Consider the following 20,980-nt stretch of genomic DNA (forward strand, 5'->3'; position numbering starts at 1 on the left):
GTATTTAACATCCATCATATTACTTTTTGACCGATTGTTAGCAAAGAACCAACAGTCACATTGTTTATCTCTATATGTAAGAAAGTATTTGTAAACCGAAGGATTTTAAAAACTGAAAACATAATTTCTCCTTTTATATTTCCAATCATATTTTTGTTAATTTATTTACTAAAGTAGTGTGATTGTATATTGTTATAATGACTTCCTCTATTTCTAATAAAAGCAATTTAGCTACATTCAAAACATAAAAGAAATGCATCATTGTATTTTGGGCAAACTTGAAGTTTGTAAATCCAACTTTATCATAAAGTAATCTCTAAAAAATTTGGAAAAACAAGAATGGTCCAAAAGGACTGAAAAAAATGCTTATTTTGAAAAGCGGAAAATACGGACAAAAGATTGGGAAGGTAAACAGAAAGAGATAAAGAATGGAAACACACATTAATAAATAGATAAATTACTGAAGAGGTTCACAATGAGAAGTTATTTTAATATTATATTTTCAGAAACAACAAGGAAGTTCCTATAAAATGAAAGAAAAATATAGCCAGATATATTAAATTAAGTTCAAAAGGAGAAGGGATCAAAGCTGTAGTCCAAGCAAACACTAAATGATACCTGACTTGGAAAAAAAAATTGGAAATCTTAATGATAGAATTAATATATTCCTGTGATAGGAGTGAAAACTGAATAATAATAGCACAACACACTTATGTATTATGGATTTTTATCTGTGTTATATGTTTATGACTTTGCATCATTTTACCAAAGCCACTTTAGAAAGTAGTATAATACGTAAAGTAAAAATCAGTACTTACTTTTGAATGTAGTTTTTTAAAAAATGTGTACAAAATACAATATCCTTTCTTTATTCAGAATACAGAAAAGAGAAAGCATGTGGTTTACTGAGTAGCAAAATGTAATCTAATAAAGATATTGAATAGACAAATAAATAAAAATGATAATTTATCTCCTGCTTATTTTTCTGCTTGTCTTTCCCAGATTACTCACTGCAATATTAGGGGTTGATGGGAACCAAGGTTAGATTTCTCCCAAAACAACTTGCACTGTTTCTTCTTTTGGGTCTTCGTCATATAAGAATTTACAGAAGTAATAATCTACTGGATTCAAAATTATATGCACTTATGGATATCTCAAGGCACATAGAAGAATAGCCTTAGCATGTTTCTACTGCAAGTATCAACTCTTTAAAAATATGTCTATGGATGTATAATTAGATGTCATATCAATTATGATATGATATGATAGCAGGTACATCAGTAATTTCCTTTCCTCAGAATTTTGTCTTCTCATCATATATTGCACAGTTAACCTGCAACTGGATCTGTCTAGGGTTTCTGATTACCTAATCTTCATGTTGTCAAAAAATATTAACACATTAATAAATATTTCTGTTGATAAACAGATAATTTCCTAAAGTATATAGGCAAATTCTATTTTTCTGAAAGAAAATTAAAGAGCCGCAAAAAAAAACCCCTTTCCCCGTGCTGTTTTTTCTTTGTCTGAAAAAAAGGACAAACACTTTTATCTCCACCTCATAGTCAGCTGGAAAACCTGCATAGTGTGGGGTTGCAAAAGATTAACATCTGGATTAAGTTGGTGGCAGAATGTGCATATATGCCAGACTTCTAAAATTGGACCAATATGTATAACAGAAAAAATTATATGGCTATTACATATTGTAGGCTATCTAGTTGTCCCAAACCAAGAGAAAAATGCTTCATTAAATGCAGCAATGATTTTGGCCCTTCCGGTTTGCGAGGCTTCGGCAGCGGCAGGGATTTGCGATCCAGCGCGATCCCTGCCGAGCTCACTGTTAAGGTTCCCCGATCCGTTTGGATCTGGGGGATATAGCTCCCTGCAGGGGCAGCTGAAGACAGGGGGATCTGGAAAGGGGGTAAGGGATGTCGCAGACCCCTCCCCAGCCAGCAAAACCCCTTTTCCCGAGGCGGAGGAGCGGCGGTCAGCAATGGCCGCCATGAAGAAACCTGCAAACGGATAAGATTGTGCAGGAGGAAGAAAATCGGGAAATCGTGAGAGTTGTTTCTGGACCGGGATAAAGTTGCCAAGGGATAAGAAAGTTTCCTGGGGCTTGAAAATTGCTACGGAGAAGTTGCTACATTGTTTCCAGAGAGAGTTACAAGCGACAGAATTCTAAAAGGGAAAGTTTTTTTTTTTTCTTCACTCTCCTTCCTAACATGACAGCGGATGGAATAACAAGAGAAATCTGAAAATCTAGGTAATTAAATACTGAAGAGATAAGGATTTCTGAATGTTTTTTTTTTTTAAAAAAAGACTTAAAAAAATTTTTTTTTTGCTGTGAGTGGGAAGGGAGAGGGAAAAATTGGATTAGAATTTGAAAATAAGGAGAAGATTGCCTGGATTTTTAAAGAGCTATAAATACTAACAAGGCTTCTGAAAAATATATATTAAATGGAACTTTGTGATCAAACTCCAATCCCAGAAAGAGAAAGTGAAGGAGAAAGTGCTTAAAAGAATTAACCTACTTGGATTGCTTGGTGATTTTACCATTTTTGAGAATTATCTCTGATTAAAAGCACTTGGGTGGTTGCTTGGGAAAACTTTTTCTCTTTATAATGGCATTACTTGTGGACAGATTGAAACTTTTATATCAAAAATATGAAAAAGAAAAGCAAGAAGGGAAGGACGTTTTTGATACTCTTTTTCAGTATTTAGAAATGGTGGTCTACACTTATGTAAAATTGAATGGACAACAGGACGACTGGGACAAAAAAGAAGCCATTTTTGATGAACAAGTGACTTTGGCTGGGGAAGGAAAGGAGAAAGAGAAAAAGGAAAAAGAGACTTTAAGGCCTATAAAAGCAATCAAAAAAGAGAAAAACAAGATGAAAAAGAGATATTATGTTAGAAGACAACAGAAAGGAGGAAAGCAGAGAAAAAGGGAGGTGGAGAGGCAAAGGGGTAAAGAGGACAGAGAGAAGAATAAGCAAGGGAGAAAGGGGACGAGAAGCCTCAATAGTAGAGAGCAAGATGTAAAGAAACAAAAGTTTTTTTAGAGATAATGGGTAAACGTTATTGATAAAGGGATTCTAAAGGTACATAAGATTGTTTTTTATATTTGTATTTAGAAATAATTTTAGAAAGTTGGAAATAATGTGTAATTTAAAGTGTGATAAAATGTTTAATATAACTTAGTGAAACTTGTCTTAAGAAAAGGGGAACATTTCATGAAATAAGGATTTGAGATATGATGTGGGAGGGGGAAATAATTGTGGAAAATATAAGTATTCCCAAAAGGCATGTTATTTAATTGAAATGGATAAAATGGTTAAGATATAAAGGAGTTGGAGAGAAAGATATAAATGAATGTCAATATTAATTAGATTGTGTTATTTCAGTGGAAATTTTTTTTTTTTGAAAGGAGAGATTTGAAGTAGGAGAAGCAGGAATACCTTAATGAAATAATGATTTAAAATATGTGATGTGGGGGGGAATAATTATGGAAAGTAGGTGCTCCCACAAAAGTATGTTAATTAATTGAAAAGTAATGTGCTAAGTGTTTATGATATAAAAGAATATGAATATTAATGAATAGATTAGTATTGGTATTGATAATATTGTATAATTTTAGAATGTACCAAACAGAATCCCAATGTAAGTTAGGTATTTTATATTAAGTATTATAAATGTAGGGGAAAGAGGTAAAAGGCGTCATACTCCAATTAGTGTACAGAAGAAGCTTTTTTTTTAAAGAAGAAAGATAAATCGATAGCTGGAAATAAACATACAAAGAATAATAAATATTATGATTTGAATTGAGATGAGATAAATAAAATAAAATTAAGAGAATCTAAGAGAGAGAAGAAGCTATATAAAAAATTGAAAATGGTAATAAGATATGGAATGGCATATAAAATGAATATGAATTTGAGTTGGTGTCTGTACAAAGAGTTTTGACCCGGGATTAAGCAACTTTCAGAAAAGATGTTTTTTTTTTTAATGTTTATATGTTTTGTGTTCTTATGTGTTTATGTTTGAATGAGCTAATAAAACCTTGGAGAAGGGTTAGAAAAGGACAATGGAGAGAAAGATAGAAGAAAATAAAGCGAGTTAGAAAGGGAAAATATGTGATTGTAAGGAAATGTGTTAATGTTGTAAAACTTTCAAATAATTTTTAGAAAAAAGGTTTATGTTTATCTTGTATGTTTTGCATGCTTTTAAAAATTAATAAAATTTGTTTAAAAAAAATGCAGCAATGATTTCATTAAATAATTGGATAAAATACAGGTAGTCCTCATATGATGACTCTCATTGGGGATAAAATTTTCTGTTGTTAAGCAAAGAGGTAGTTAGATAAAATATTATTTGACTGCACTACTTGGTGATATAATTTTAGCAATCCCATTTGTTCCTGTTGGGCAAGGATCACACCATTATTAGGATCTTATGCTTTTCCTCTCCTGCATGAACTGCTGACTCCATCTTATTGCCTCTTTCCCAGCTGGGCCCCTTTAGCAGCTGAGATTCAGCTACAAGTCCCCCACCCACAAACTCTCCAGGTCTGTGCTCTTTTGGCTACTCTACATACCATTGTTGCTCACTCCTGCAGCCCCCCCCCCACCCCCATTCTCTAGCTGATCTTCTCCATGTTCTTCCTCTTGCTGCTTGGATGAGCCCTGTAATACACAGTTAGTATTCCCAAAATTTATTATGTTATATGGTAATTATACCATATAACAACTTCTGAATCCTAACAACTTAATCAAAATACATTTATTTGATAACCTAAAAAACAAGGTTCACTGAATCGAACTGATACCATCTTAATATTAAATTCATCAGAAAAATGTAAAAAATATGTAAATTTCCATTTCCAGTTTAGTTGGACATTGATCACACATTAAAATTGTAAAGACTTTTAAGCATATTTATTTATGTATTTATTGCCAAAATTTCTACCAGATTGTAGAAGAGCAGGTAACCTCCCCATTCCCCCTCTCTCAGCCCAACCCACCTCACAGGTTGGAGAAGGAAAGAGGAGGAGGAAGAAGTATATGTTTGAGTTGAGTTACTTACAAAGTAACAAAGATGAGATAACAATCAAATAAATAAATAAAATATTAAAAATCACAGGAGAAGATTGAAGAAATATCTCTGAGTTATTTCACAAAGCAGAGGTACCAGATAGAACTCTTATTTCTTCCTTTCCCCCTGTGGGTCTATGACAATTCGCCATAGTCAACTTGCCATGACCAACTCACTACAGCTAACTCGCCATAGCCAACTCACTGCAGGACAACTTGCCATGGCCATCTCGCCATAGGACAACTTGCTGCAGGACAATAATTACACTAATATCAAAGAAATGGTGGAATAAAATAAAAAATGCAAAAGGAGGACAGAATGAAATGTGAATGGCAAAAATTAAAATTAATTTTTATTTATTTTAAATAATTAAATAGAATTGTTAAATTGTCCTGCAGCGAGTTGTCCCGTGGTGAGTTGGCCATTGTGAGTTGTCCTGCAGCAAGTTGGCAGTGGTGAGTTGACTACAGAGAGTTGGCTGTACGGAGTTGGCCATGGTGAGTTGCTGCAGCAAGTTAGCTGTGGAAATTTGTCTCATTTCCACCCCCACTTTCCAACTGGAACTGATTGGTCAGGAACCCTCACCCTGCCCTAATCCTTTGGTGATAGCCCAGAAGGATAACATGGTTGTTAATATCAAAAACTGCTCAGCAATCAATGAGGAACAGAGGGTGTAATTTCCCCTGAGCTTGATCTCTCTGAAGGTTATTCATAATGAGACCAATACAGTTACAGTTTGCAGGCTGCTTTCTATCCTGAGTTATGACTTATAAAGGTCCAGATAATCCACTTTCTCTAAAATCCTTTGCAACTAGGTACACACCACTTTCCCTACAACGTTTCTATGAAAAGGAAGATTGTTCAAGTTGATTGCCTTGAACAAAGGCTTCTAGATTGGATGTGCCATCTCCTTCTTCAGAGATAGAAAAAATATCCTTTCACTTAAAAAAAGCATTGATTTCTGCTCAAATTCAAGGTCCAGAATCATTAACAAATCATGAGAGGCAGGGATCCAACTGAGAATTGTTAGAATTCTCTCCCAGAGGGCCCTATTCATTTCTTCAGGGTTCAAAGACTTAAAATGATTCCAGGGCACTTTACAAGACAAGGCCTTGTCATCTCCATTCACTGCCCAGCTGGCATAAAGCTCATATTGGATTTGAAAAGTTTTGTCTATCAAATGCTGTGAAAATTCTTCAGAATTGTTTTGCAGAGTTTTTGACAATATTCCCTTAAATTGACACAATAACAGCAAAATATTTCTTGTCTACAACTCAAATCACCACTGTGTAGGTTCAAGATTGAACTTATAAAAAGACCACTTCAAAGCAACCCAATCTTTCATTCCTCTAAACAAGAGTCTTAGTTAAGCTGTCCCCTCCAGATTCTCAGAAAATTCCCAGAGAAATTTCTGAAAAACCAAGTGTATCTACGTCACATTTGGAATGGACTGCAGAGAAAGACTCATACTACAGAATTTCATAGCAATCAGATAATGATCTGTCCATAACCAGGAGCAAAGTTCAGTGTCTCCCAATTTTAAATCATTTGCTTCTTCCTTGAGACAAAAGATAAATACAGCATCCATACATCAAGTCCTCAATGGACTTCAACCATCGCCATGGTTGATATAGCAGTCATAAATAACTAGCACCCTCAAACTTCTTAATTGAGGAAGGTATGTTGAAATCCTGAAACATTATTATTAAGTTCAGGGAACTTTTCCACCACCTCAGCAATCAGGTTAAGCAGCCCAGGAAAAGGTACAGCTTTTGTAAGGAAAAGTCATCAAATACAAAAAGGGTATCCATACCACATCTGAAGTGTCCTTGCCTATTCTGAATACTGCATACACCTTAAACAAAAATTGGGGAAGTTATTTAACAAGAAAAGATGAAACCTTGTTTGACTTCTTTTAAATCAAATTCATAATTTAAAGAATTTATCAAGGTAGGTTTAGATAAATAGAGTTTGCTTATGAAAAAGAAATAACTAATTTCTTGTAATGCAAGAGGATTTGAGTTTCTTTGGATTCTTTATGAGTTTCCATTGGCATGATTCTTTCATAATTCTAGAGAACTTCGGTCATAATATTATAACATTCATTCAATTATATAAATAGACACGTTTGGGCTATCAATGTGACTTAAACCTGGAACCCTTTCATATTTCAAAATATGACTGTACAAATCATATTTCATCCGTTGAATTTATTCCCTAAGAATATTAACTTTTCTGAGGGACTATCTTAAATGGATTCATTGCCATATTATTATACATATATTTTAAATTAATTCTTTTTCCAACCCGCTTCAAAATATGTTCAGAAGATTTTCTAATAGCCACTTATCCCTACATATATCAATGATTGGAATTAGACATCATTGTTCCATGAGAACGATATACCACAGACTGCAGCTGCCTGGATTTATTATGAACAAATTCAGTAAAATAAAAACAAAAAATTGTCAATAAAGAAATGTTAAAGTTAAAATGATGGAAACAATAATAGTAAACATTGCAGGAATTTAAATCTTAAAGTTAAAATTCATTTATTAAATTTTATCTACTCTAATAAGAACCAGATTTTATTATAGTTTATTGATCATACAACATCCACAATAGAAATTACATTAATAATTTTATTATTAATATTACATAAAATTAATAGTACATCAAATACCAAATCTACAACAAGAAGTGAAACCAGAATAAATATGCCTAATAAGTATTTTTATTAAGTTGATGCTGTTGCTTTAAAAATTCTAGATTTGCTGTGCTTTCTGTAGTTCAAATAAATTCAAAAAAAGGTTAAAATGTTGCTTCAATGCCTTACCAATATCATGTGACCAGTGGAGATGTCCATATTAGACTGGACCGGTTCTTCGTACCAGGATGAAGTGCTGCTTCGAGTAGAAGGACTTGGAATAGGTCCATCGCTAAATTGTGAAGATATGCTATTAATACGAGAAGCATGTAGAGGTTCTGAACAATCTGATGTTTTCACCGCCATACGCTGACGGCATAATTCCTAAGAAACAGAAAGCAACAGAGGATTAAAATTTTAGCACTGAAGGAATTGACCTGTGAAAACATAGACTGAATTATCAATCTAAACTAAATACATATGGAATTCTGAAGCTGGAATGTACAACTCTGTGCCAGTTGATAAACACGAACATTTTCATGTTAATGTAAGTAAGACTGCAACCAGTATCATAGTCATATTTCCATAGTTAATACTTGATATATTTTAAAAAATGTATATTTGAAAAATATACAAATCAAAGGCTGAAATACAACTATTGCAACACTAATTGCAACATAACAACTGTTGCATGGCTTTGTCAAGGATATTTGGATTACAAAATGCACAGTTCTTTGTAGGAGTAACATTATATTTTTCCCTTTCTATAAAACACAGTATATTGTATCTGTGTGTAATGTACATCCATGATTACTGTACATTGTATGATTTAGTAGGATAAAAATGGTTATATTGGTAGATTTCTAACTAGCACTTAAAGAGCTTATTTTTCTATCCCACTGATTTGAAACAATGTTATTTTTGTGCATAAAATGTGCTAATTTCACAAAAAAAGAGCTTAGTACCAAATTTATGATCAGTATTTAAAAAAAAACCATTAGTATATTAGATTATGAGTTCAAATCTTCATAGTCATAGAAGCCACTAGGTAATTTTATACCAATCACCTTCCCTGACCTTAATCTAATTCGCAAGGATATTTCTAGATGGACTAAATGAGGAAAGTACAGTACCCATGAGAGAAATGCCTTTCCTCCATACATTGCATTATATTCCTTAGGTAAAAGACAGAATGCAGAAGCAATAAATACCAATAGCAAAGATATTACAAAGATAGCCAAGATGTACTAGTGAGAGAATGCAGAAAAAATATGAACTAATTCTTACCAGTGCATGCTGACCTTCCTCAAGAGGCAAATTCAGGAAGCCCCCATTGACAATTGCACAACATCTGCCCAATAACTTTTTTTCAATTCCCAATGGAAAGCCAAATGGGTTGCTGAACACAGAGACATAGGCTCTGAAGATGATCCCACAAACCTTCCTGCCCCAGGAGGAAATAGGTAATCCTGAACAGGGCTATCAGCTGACCATGCAATAAAGGTGGAGAAATAATGGTGTTTCACTGTTCTTACCAGGGCTTAATAGAAGCTCTAAAGTTGTGTCCTATTGGCTTTATCCCTCATTTTCCTCCATTTTAGGCGTCTCTTAGCCCTTTTCAGAATCTGCTGCTCCTCCATGAACTATGGGGTGTGTTGGGAGTGATGGGTCAAGAGAGGCTGCACAGGCAAGATCCTGTCTAAAGCCTCAGACATATTTGATTCCAGGATGTTACCAGGGCTTTGGAAGGACCATGTAGCAAAGCCCCCAGTTCCTTCTGGAACATCTATTTCATTTATTAGGCTTAAAACACTGTTGATGTTCAAACCACCATGAGGGTCATGCATGTAACAGTGAAAATGCTAAGATCTTCTCTGTCACTAAATAAACTGTTAGAATAAAAAAATATTTTGTACTCCACATGAAGCTTGTTTAATGATGGTTTGTTGAATAATCAAGCACAGGCTGAATTGTGAAGCTACAAACCACAAGATACAAACAAGGATGTCTGCTGGCTGGGAGAGGGAGTCAACATCACGTAGTAGGCTGACCAAGCAATCTAATCCCCCATCCCCTTTTTAACATTGTTATATACATTTCATAGGGCTTGTACATAAAAGGGGGCAATCATTATGTCACATATATTGTTTAGATACTGTTGTCTATCCTGACTGTTATCTAAATAAAACCAAAAAATATGAATAAATCCAGTCATACGTGCCTCTTGCTTTGTAATCCAAACATATTTTTTTTCAGCTGGAGCATATACATCATATTGTAGTGTGTATGTACATGCAAAAGAGTGCAACATTTTTAACTATTTCACCCATATTTTAAACTGTGCTGAAACTACAGTAATACCTATCTAAACTTAAGGCAGAGTCTGCTCTCAAGTAGCAATTAAAAGAATATATTAATATATGATTTGACGGTATTAACTGCTATCTTAGCAATCAGTGCAGTATTTCCATATAGTTATTATAAAACAAATAGGTAATACTGTATGTGCTTTTATGAGATGGAGAAACAATTGAAATATATTTTAGATTGTTAGATTTAGACTGAAACATAAAAGTTTTATAGGAGGTAGGATGTCTTATACCAAGGGTCTTCAAACTTGGCAAGTTTAAGACTTGTGGACTTCAATTCCCAGAATTTCTCAGTTAACATGACTAGAGGAGAAATTCTGGGAGTTGAAGTCCCCAAGTCTTAAAGCTGTCAAGCTTGAAGACCCCAGTCTTATACAATATCGCTGCAAATGGGAATTTTTCACATGACTCTATGGAGTAGAGCTATGATTTGATAAGAACTAAATGGAGGTGTGCTAACTGTTAAATTAGCAATCATATTCACAAAATAAATGCTGAATTAGTAATAAAATTGTTCTTATAGTTCATACCTGCCATTCTTCTAATTTACATTTTATTATTATTGAATTTATATCCCAGCTTTCTGTTTATCCAAACACCAAAAGCAACTCCGAACAATAAAAACTAATTATATTTTATTTACAGGCAAAAGGCCCAAAAGCAAGTTATAAATATAATCTAAACTTGACATTACACAAAAGTTTAAAAAGTAAAATATTTAACAAATAACATATAACAAAATTAAAGCCCCAATCCATTGATTTGTTATTAGAAGCCTTGTTTTTATAGTTATTGTTTAAAATCTGTTGTCATTGTAATTTTAGGATTTCTGCAAGTAAAACATTTTATCTACTCAGAAGTATCTCTTCCTGGTTTAGATTTAAAATCAGACCAGATGACTTCCTGCTGAAGATGTTTATAAAATTTGTAGTACCATGATCCACCATTTCAGAATCAGTACTGTTATAGGAAAAAAAACCTTTGGATTATGGGTATGTTTTGAAATTTACCACACTGTACAGCATATTTGATGGCAACAATTTAATCTGACTTTTGAAAAGGCTATTCTATATTTATTTAAATATAATCTATTCAAATATTTAGGATGTTGAAAAAAAAGAAACCTATCAAACTTAAAACTGGAGCATTTGTTCAAGAAGAGTGAGAGAAAGTGACAGTTGAGAAGTGTAGAAGTCTTGTTCAAAGAAAGCACTTGATTGTTGTTATTGTCCTATGAAATATTAGGATAAGGGAAACATGAAATGAAATAAAAGGAAATCAATGAGCTAAAAATGAAATAATTATCTCCATACTAATTTCTTTTATTTACAAGAACACAAATATATAACCCAGCACACATGCACATACACAAAGTAGATGCTCTATGAACTATGCAAAAAGAATGGCAGATACCATTTACTTTTGACAGTTCCAACATTTAAAAAAGGGACTTATGACTGCTTCTTACACTTACAACTGTTTACATTTTACCTTTTATGATAATACAAAATAAATATACTTAAAAAGAACAACTGGGGTAGTTATCCACATTTTTGATTTCTTCAAAATGAAAAGAATCTATTATGGACCTGGCAGATTTTTCTCAAGGCTACCATCCTGCAACATATCCCAAAATTGACCTGCTCCCTATGTCTCCTGAAAGCAGCCACAATTTTCAGCATCCTGACAATTCCTCGCAGAAAATGGAGGCTGCTTTTGGAGCTTCTGTTCCAGTCAGCTGGGCATTAGGAGGATGCTAACCTTTCCTGGCTCTTGTTATTTATTTATTTATTTATTTATTTATTTATTTATTTATTTATTATTTATTTATTTATTTATTTATTTATTTATTTATTTATTTATTTATTTATTTATTTATTTATTTATTTGATTTGCCAATTGTTTACAAGATAATAAGTATAAGTGTATACATAGTTGTGAATACATGAAATGGGTACATATAAGAAAAATAAAAAGAAGAATAAGAGAAACAATAGGACAGGGACGGTAGGCACGTTGGTGCGCTTATGCACGCCCCCTACAGACCTCTTAGGAAGGGGGTGAGGTCAATAGTAGACAGTCTAAGGTTAAAGTTTTTGGGGTTTGGGGAAGAGACTACAGAGTCGGGTAGAGTATTCCAGACGTTGACCACTCTGTTGCTGAAGTCGTATTTCCTGCAATCAAGTTTGGTGCGGTTTACTTTGAGTTTGTATCTATTGTGTGCTCTTGTGTTGTTATGGTTGAAGCTGAAGTATTCATTGACAGGTAGGACATTGCAATGTATGATTTTATATACCATGCTTAAGTCAGACCGAAGACGGCGTAATTCAAGGTTTTCTAGTTCTAGAATTTCAAGTCTGGTGGCATAAGGTATTCTACAACGAGTAGAAGAGTGGAGAACTCTTCTTGTGAAATATTTCTGGACTTTCTCAATTGTGCTAATATCAGATACGTAATGAGGGTTCCAGACTGATGAACTGTATTCGAGTATTGGTCTAGCAAATGTTTTGTATGCTCTGGTTAGTAGTGTGATATTACCAGAGAAAAAAGCTACGTAGGATTAGGTTAACAACTCTTAATGCCTTTTTGGCTATGTAGTTGCAGTGGGCTCTAGCACTTAGATCATTAGAGGTGAGTATTCCAAGGTCCTTTACAGAGCTTGGGTCATCAACAAGATCTTGACTATTCAGCTTGTATTTTATTTTCTGATTTTTTTTGCCAATATGTAAGACAGAGCATTTATTTGTTGAGATTTGAAGTTGCCATTTGTTTGACCATTCAGATACATAGTCGAGATCTTTTTGAAGGGTAGCAGTATTGTCTGTGGTATTGAACAGCTTTACATCATCAGCGAAAAGAATTATTTATTGGGAAGCTAACCTCTGCTTGGAAAGGCGGCAACTTTAGGACAAGCTTTTCAAAACTTTTCCCTTGCTTTAACTATCTCACCCCCAGAAAGCCACATCTCTGAAAAGAAAAGTAGAAAAAAAGGGAAAAAAGGAAAGAAAGAAAAGGAAAAGCTGGAGGTACAGATTCATGCTCTTTTCCCCTCCCCCATTACCTGCTAAACCTAAATTCCCTACTTCTATCATTTTTAAAAAAACCTTACCTTGACTCCAAACTGAAGAGTAGAAAGGAAGCAAGCAATCAAGGAAAATCTTTCTGTAGCTTTTCCAGCTTCAAATAGTTAGTTATAGCACACGTGCAGTAAAATGGGAAAAATAGGTTCTTATATCTCTCTTTTACTTTTTCTGTGACTGTCTGAAGGACCCAGCTAGGACTCGCCTTTTCTCATGTTGTCAAAAGCAACATGAAATAATATTTGCACAAGAGGGACAAGTCTTCCTTTATAAAATGTCATGTTCCCCATTAAAGTCAATATCAAATCACGTTTTAGGAATTTGTTTAAATTATATTTCTTCCCATATAAAAAGGGAAAAAATTTAACTTAAACATGTATTCTGGCTTTACTTCTGAACAATAAGTTCTGTATTGGATTCATAAATCACTCACTAAGAATCTGGTTTGGTTATCTGACCTAACCAAAATTAGGTGATGGCAGCCTTGGTTACCAATGATTATTTCAAAATAATTATAAAAATCATGTATCACACAACAAGTAACTGAAACCCTAAATATTAGAATACTTAATTATAGAATACTTAATTGGCCAAGCATGATTATACACAAAAAGAATTTGTCTCTGGTACAGTTTAAAAGAAACTGCAAACTAGAACTAACAAGTCTTATTAATTAATTCTCCTTACATTTATATGGCTGCCCATCTCATGAGATTCTCGTGCAATATCTTTTAGGTGACATATAAAACAACAATAAAACTATTTTAAAAACATTCAAAACTACAAAAAATTAACTGTTATAAAAAGCTTAAAAGAGAACATCAGATAAAGAATGGAGCCATTTAATTGAGTTACCATTCCCTTGTAATGCTCAGGCCTGTTGACATAACTAGCTTTTAAGGGATTTTCAGAAGCCTGGGAGAAATGGAACCAATCTCACTTCAGGGTGAATGGTGTTCCCCCAGGGCAGGTCCCATGGCAGAACAGGCTCCTCATCTCCTGGGTCCTGATGCAGGGCCTGAAACATTACCTCTTCTGTTTAACCTGATGGGATAGGCAGATGCAGTTGGGAATAGGCAGTCTCTCAATTTTACTGAATGTCACATCTTAAATTTGCATTTCATCTTTCCCACTGCTGTCCTCGAATGCTCAGTTTATAGCAGATCTTGAACTTCAAATGGCAGGATCTTTGAGGCTTTTGTAAAGCACAGTAGAACTGCACCACAGTACAGCTTTTGCATAGCTCTGGTTTATGCACTAACTGCAATTTTTCCTGAATCATGACTCTCTGCATTCAGTTACTTAAGCCCTAGTAATCTCTTGTCTGGAGTACTGCAAAGCTTTCTACATGGGCTGACCCTTAAAATCCTTTAAGAAGTTTCAAGTTGCTGCAAACTGCGGCAGCAAGACCTAGTCTTTGGGGGCCTCTAGGATAGTCCATATTACACCTCTGCTGCATTAATTCACTGGTCTGCTTCTGAGTGCAATTCAAGATATTAGTTATGACCTTTAAAGCACTTAATGTCATAAATCCAGGCTACCTGATAAACTGTCTTGTTCTGCTAAGACAAACCCATCCTATTTGTGCTGGCAGAGAGGGATTTCATAAATCAAAGAATTCCAACTATTGGGATCCAGAAGAAGAACCTTCTTTGCTGTACTGCCTGTCTTTTGGAACACCTTATCCTCTAAAGTAAGATCTGCCCTTGCCCTCCTATCCTTTCTCAAGAGCCTAAAAACCGGGCTCTACCGGTTGGCCTGAGGACTCAGTGGGGAATTCCATGCTGGAAGTGGCTTCTTGGATTGATGGCAGACTTTACTTCCAACCTTCCACCCCCCACATTGCTCTCTGCTCTCCACCTGGCCATCATGTTCTTATCATATTGAATTATTCTTATTTTCTTTTTCATTGTTTATTTCATGGTTTTTATTATTTTACTTCTGTTTTGTTTACACTCTTCATTTCTTCCTTTTAACTGTTGTAAGCTGCCTAGAAGAGCCCCAAGGTGAGATTGGCAGCAAATAAATAAATAACATAAAATAAACAGAGCTTTGTTTTCCTTTAAATCTCAAAGAAAAAAAATTGAGTAGCCAAATACTTTTGAACTGTCAAATCCAGAACAAGGACATAATGTGTATATTGCTTGCCAACTATTATCTAAGTGTCCACAGGATTCCATGCTTTCAGTAAAACACTTTTATACAACAGGGCTTAGAATCTGAGTTCCAATATTGCTTTATCATTGTCTTCCCCTATGGGCACATGTGTTTTTATCCACAACCTAACAATTCCATATTTACGAAATTTGGAACCAGGCAGATTTGTACCTCCTTTATGCAGGAGGTCCACACAGATGCCACCATAGGAAAGCAATTCATGTTTGGGCAACTGTGACACAAAAAAAGCAGGTCCATGAGTTCCTAAGGCAAATCAATAACGCATGTATTAAAATAATTAGCATCTAGATATGAATGGCAGAAAATAAGATTCTATAGGATGATTATCTCATGGAAATGGAAACTGGAATATGAAACTGATCACAAGATATTCAATGTACAATTCTTGTTTATAACATACTGGTGAAATATTTGGTTGTTGTTTTTCAAAGAAAAGGATAATCTACCTAAAGCTCTCTGTATTCAAAAGAATCTCAGTTAATATTTCTATTTGTGGCATATTCCATTTCTTTCAATTCTGCGTGAAAGGCACAAATTTCTGGCCATCATGTCAATCTTCCACTTTTCTACTATACTAAGTTAATAGTTTTTTCATCCCCTCCTTTCTCCAATCACAGACCCCTTTTGTATCAAGATAATCTTAAGAAATAGGTTACAAAGATACTATAAAGATACTATAAAGTAATCAACGAGTTTCCTAAATAAGTGAAAGTGAATAAGTGAAAGTTTTAACCACAATTATTCCATTCATATTACAGTAGTAACTGTAGCTCTGATGTAAAATACATTGTTATGACCCATACAATGTCAGATATTTTTATAAAAATTAAACTCTATCAAGTTCTCAATTCAAAATACGACCTATGCAAATAACAATAGCACTTACTTAAATACCACTCCACAATGCTTTACAGCACTCTCTGAGCAGTTTACAATGTTAGCATAGTGCACCCAACAATCTGGGTCCTCATTTTAACAACTTTGGAAGGATGGATGTCTGGGTACCCTGTTTTTAGATTTTACTTGCCCAATCAACTCCCTGATACTCTCCTGACGCTCCTGGGACAAGGACACCCTGCAGGAAATGGTATCTATTACAGCTCCCAGATAGAGCAAACTATTGGTGGGAGCAAAGTGACTCTTGGCCTCATTGACAGAGAAGCCATGCTCCTGGAGCACCTGAATGGTGATCTCCAAATCCTCTGCTGCTCAAGAGGGGAGGATGACTGGACCAGTATATCATCCAGATAGCACTGGACTCTGACTGGAATGGCCCTAAGGTGGGCTGCCAGGGCTGCCAATAGCTTTGTAAATGTTCTGGGAGCAGATGAAAGTCCAAAGGGCAAAGTCCTGTACTGAAAGTGCCTATCATTGTAGCAGAACCTGAGAAATTGTCTATGGGCCAGAAGAGTGGGGACATGAAGGTAGGCCTCAATTAAATCTATGGAGGTAAGAAAATCCCCCTCCCTAATTCCCTCCAGAATAGAATGGAGAGAGTGCATCTTAAACCTCCTGTATTTAACCCGACGGTTAAGACGCTTCAAATCCAGAATTGCCCTCTATCCCCTCGAGGCCTTTGGGATTACAAACAAGATGGAATAAAATCCCATGTCCTGTTGATCCTCAGGCATCGGTTGAATAGTCTGGATCTCCAGCAGATGCTGAATAGCTGTTTCCATGAGGACCTTTCTCTCTCTGTTTCAGAAACAGGACAACGAATGAAAAACCTCGGTGGTATGGATAGGAACTCTAGAGAGAGACCCAAATGGACCATTTCCAGGACCCAGGTGTCAGTGGTTACTTCCTCTCAATGTCTGGCAAACAAAGCCAGACGTCCCCCAATGGGAGAGTTGACAGTAGATTTATCTGGGGTGTCAGAAGGGATGACCCCCAGCCCCTCAAAAGGGCCGCTTGTTATTAAGTGGGCAATTTCTACCTGTCCTCTCCTGAGGTTGATCCTGCCTGGGGGTGAAAGGCCTCTGCGGTCTAGCAACCCCCCCTCCAGCTTCGGGTGTCCTACAGTAGGGACATCTGAAATAAGGCATCGATCGGAAGTCACCCCTCTGGATCTGGAAGGTAAGATCTTCCCCTTGTCTTTGGAGTCCACCAGCACTTTGTGGCCAACCTCCACTTATGTCTCATATCAGCCTGCCACTGCCTGAGCCAGAGCAGGCGGCGAGAGACTATAGCCAATCCTATTGCCTTAGAGGCAAATCTGGCTGCACTGAGGGTGGCATCAGCTGAGAACTCCATAGCTGCTAGGAGGTTATTTATATGCTAGTGTGACCTGACATCCTCAAGTGGAATTCTCTCTTGCAGCTCTTGTAATCAGATGAGAGATGCCCTGTTAAAAAAAGATGTGGCCGTGGAGGCCTCCACTGCCCATGATGCTGATGCGTTCTCTGTAACGTTTGTTCATCCCTCTTGTCCTCTGTCTTTAACAAATCCTCGGGCTCCCCAGGAATGTTAGAGTTGGATTGTAGGGCCGCTACTGGGGCGTCCACAGCAGGCACTTCCAGAGCTTTGGAGAGATCAGCTCCCACATTGAACAACCTTCTGTCCAGGGAGGAAGGGCATGGACTCGACCCAAGAGAAGACCACTGCTTTTGGATGGCTGTTGTGAACATCTTTGGCGCAGGGATAACATCTGCTGTTATGGTCTTTTCGAAAACAATGGGTCATTGGGGTCTTCAGAAAGATTTGTTGGATCCTGTGGTTCAGGAGCCATGCCTTGCCCTGTGGCATTCTTTGCCTTAAAGAGGAGCGACTTGTATATGGCAGGCTGGAAAAGGCCTGAAATTGTGGTTTCATCAGAATCAAGGCCCTCGTTGTCAGAATAATTTCTATCCATCAGCTGCCCCATGTCAGATGGGTTGGAATGAGTACTCCCAGCAGAAGCATAAGTAGTGGACCCTGAATGAATGGAGAGTTCATCCTCATAATGAGACCTTTGTCTCCTGCTATGCCTTGAGGAGGAAAATGAAGCCTCAGAAAGTGATCGCCTGGTTTGTTTTAAGACAGCTGATACACCCTGCTTCACTGCCTCAGCTAACAGAACCTGCATGTTAAATTGGAATTCAGGCTCTTGTCCCACTGAAGGACGAAGTCCCACTGATGTGAGAGTAAAGGTAGCCTCAGGGATCACTCTGGTTCTAAGGGCATCACATTCTGCTCTTCAGGTCCCCCAGTGGCTGCTTCTGATAAAACTCTCCTGTCAGATTGAAGAGACCTGGCTCCTCTTTGTAACGGTCACTCCTCGCTTTGGCGGAAATCTGTCATGGAGCTGTTAGGCACCATTTCTGAGCTCTTTTGGGCCCCTTTTTGTTCCTTAGCCCGCAATCTGTCTAGTGCTTTATCCCTGCGGCGCTCGCCCTGCTCAGCTGCCTTGGAGCTCTTTTGAGTCCCTGCAGCTCTATCCGTTGGCTTGGGACTTGCAGAGGAGGCTGAAATATTTGGGGCTGCAGGGCTGAGAGAGCATGATGGCCTGCGAGCTGTCTCCTCCACTCTCCTGTTCACGCGGCTAGCGTGTTGGATGGAATCCGCCTTGTTAACGATCCCCAGTGCTCAAGCTTGCTCAGGAATTATTGCCCTGTGGCTCTAAGGACATGAGAAAACTCCCCCAGACCAGTTAACCTGGAGAAGATCCGGCCGTTAATCGTGATTTTTATCTACAGCTGGTCTTTGGCCCCGTTTAAAGCACTGCCATAATAATTGCAGACTTCTGAGGCGGCCGTTTGAAGCTGCCAAAAGCCCTCCCAAGCCAAACACAGGGAATAGTGTGGATGTTTAGTCTAATACACCTCCCTGAAATACTTTACAATCGGTGCAGATTGGCCTTCAGCCGATCCATTGTCGGATAGTCTGGGCCAAAGCCCTGACTGATCTTTTATTCCGTTTTGACAGCTGCCTAAGTAGTAGACTGGACTGGCTGCCCAGGAAATAGCATACAGGATTGTTTTTTGAGTAATTTAGGCCTAATTTTCTATAGATTTGAGTTTTGTAGGAGCAAAAAAAATTTGTCGTCTAGCTAGCTAACCGAATAAATTTCTGGGGCACCCTTAGCCACAGGGGAGTGTTCTCAAAGATCTGACAGACTCAGTCCAATCAGCAAGCAGCGACGATAACCCAATCCTGATAACCCAATCTCCACCACAATGGAGAACAATGACATTTAATCATTATTAACTAATGTTCCACTTATTTCAGAGGTCTACCCTAAGGATAAATCTGGATTCAGTATACAGTATTATCAATACCCTTCTTGATACTTGTAGACCTACATCTGTAAGCTTGTATGTAAACTACCTTTTAACTCTTTAATTAAAAAACCCAAATATCATAATTCCATCTATAGATGAAACTTAAAATATGAGATGGGGACAAAAGTAAACAGCATTTTGAGAAATCATAGAGAATGAGATGTCTTGGATCAGGAGATCTCAAATTCCTTATTATATACATACATAGAAACTGAGATAAAACATGAAAAAACAGTTTTATTTCTTAACTATTATTCCATCAAATAAAAAGCAATATTAACTCTAAAAAACTAAAGTCAACACAGAATATAGTATCTTATATCTGACATATCCATCTTAAGATATGTTTGCATTGTTTTAGAAAGGTTCAATGAGATTCTTCTTGCTCCAGAACTTCCCTTTCTGTTTTCTGAATATATTCACTTAATTCCATTACTTATTTGCTTATGATACATAAGTGATATAGTCATACAATAAGATTTTTTTTCAATCAACAAAATACTTTATTTCCAGAATAATAGCACAATCACTATGAGCTGGACAAAAACTCATTTATTAAATACCTTCAGCAGGGGGCAGCATGACAACATTTCAAATACCCTGCTTGTAATTTTTCTCCCTTCTGACATAAGTTTAAAAAATTAAAGCACTGCATTTAATGCAGAATTTTTCAAGATTTGTAATGATGTATCGTATGCAATTATATTTTATTCCCTTATTATCTTATTATCTCACATGTGCCTAAAATATTGAAAAATATTCAGCCCTATTTTTTAAATGGTTTCTTGATACAGTAAAACAAAATGTTTTGTTCCTCTGATGTTTTTATGTTTATAATTTTATGAAATGTCAGCTATTTAAAACCAATCTTCTGATGAGCAGCCACTTACAATCATTCTAGTAACTAAATAAAAAGGAAGTACACAGACAGAACCTGGGGTCAAAACGCAAGATAGCAAACCTATTTGTAAACCTATTTTTAAGTTTCTCACTTTCCTTAATATTAACCAAAAGTAGATTCCCAGAATAGTAAGAACAAAGAATTACTGCACATCAATTTCCTTTATTGAAATGTTTATAGTTCATATAAAAATTAAATAATAACATTTTAAATAGATAATAGATAATAATAAATTTCAGACTAGCTCCTTTCTAGATTTTACGAGGGAGAAGTACATTTGGATTTGCAAGATTTTGTTTCTATGTTTTACAATAGAAGATTGCACAATTCAACAGGTTCCTGATCTGCTGTACCTTGAAGCCTCACATCTATCAGTAGTGACCGAGCTATCATTTTAGAAACTCAATTATTTGGAATCCTGTACTTTATAGACAATAATCAATACCAGTCAATACCAG

At 36.1% G+C, this 20,980-nt stretch overlaps 1 protein-coding gene across 3 annotated transcripts in view; it reads right to left on the reverse strand.

Annotated features, from left to right (window-relative positions):
- PTPRN2 (protein tyrosine phosphatase receptor type N2) overlaps positions 1-20,980 on the reverse strand; it is a 753,919-nt gene that overhangs the window by 96,177 nt on the left and 636,762 nt on the right. For all 3 annotated transcript variants that reach the window (XM_087946244.1, XM_087946246.1, XM_087946245.1), the window contains one exon: positions 7,925-8,119. In XM_087946244.1, the coding sequence (XP_087802370.1) occupies positions 7,925-8,119 (195 nt within the window). The remainder of the gene's footprint in view (positions 1-7,924; positions 8,120-20,980) is intronic.

This window comes from Notechis scutatus, chromosome Z (genome assembly GCF_049901735.1).
Source record: "Notechis scutatus isolate UNSWTSFEM ecotype Mainland chromosome Z, rNotScu1.2, whole genome shotgun sequence".
Taxonomy (NCBI): domain Eukaryota; kingdom Metazoa; phylum Chordata; class Lepidosauria; order Squamata; family Elapidae; genus Notechis; species Notechis scutatus.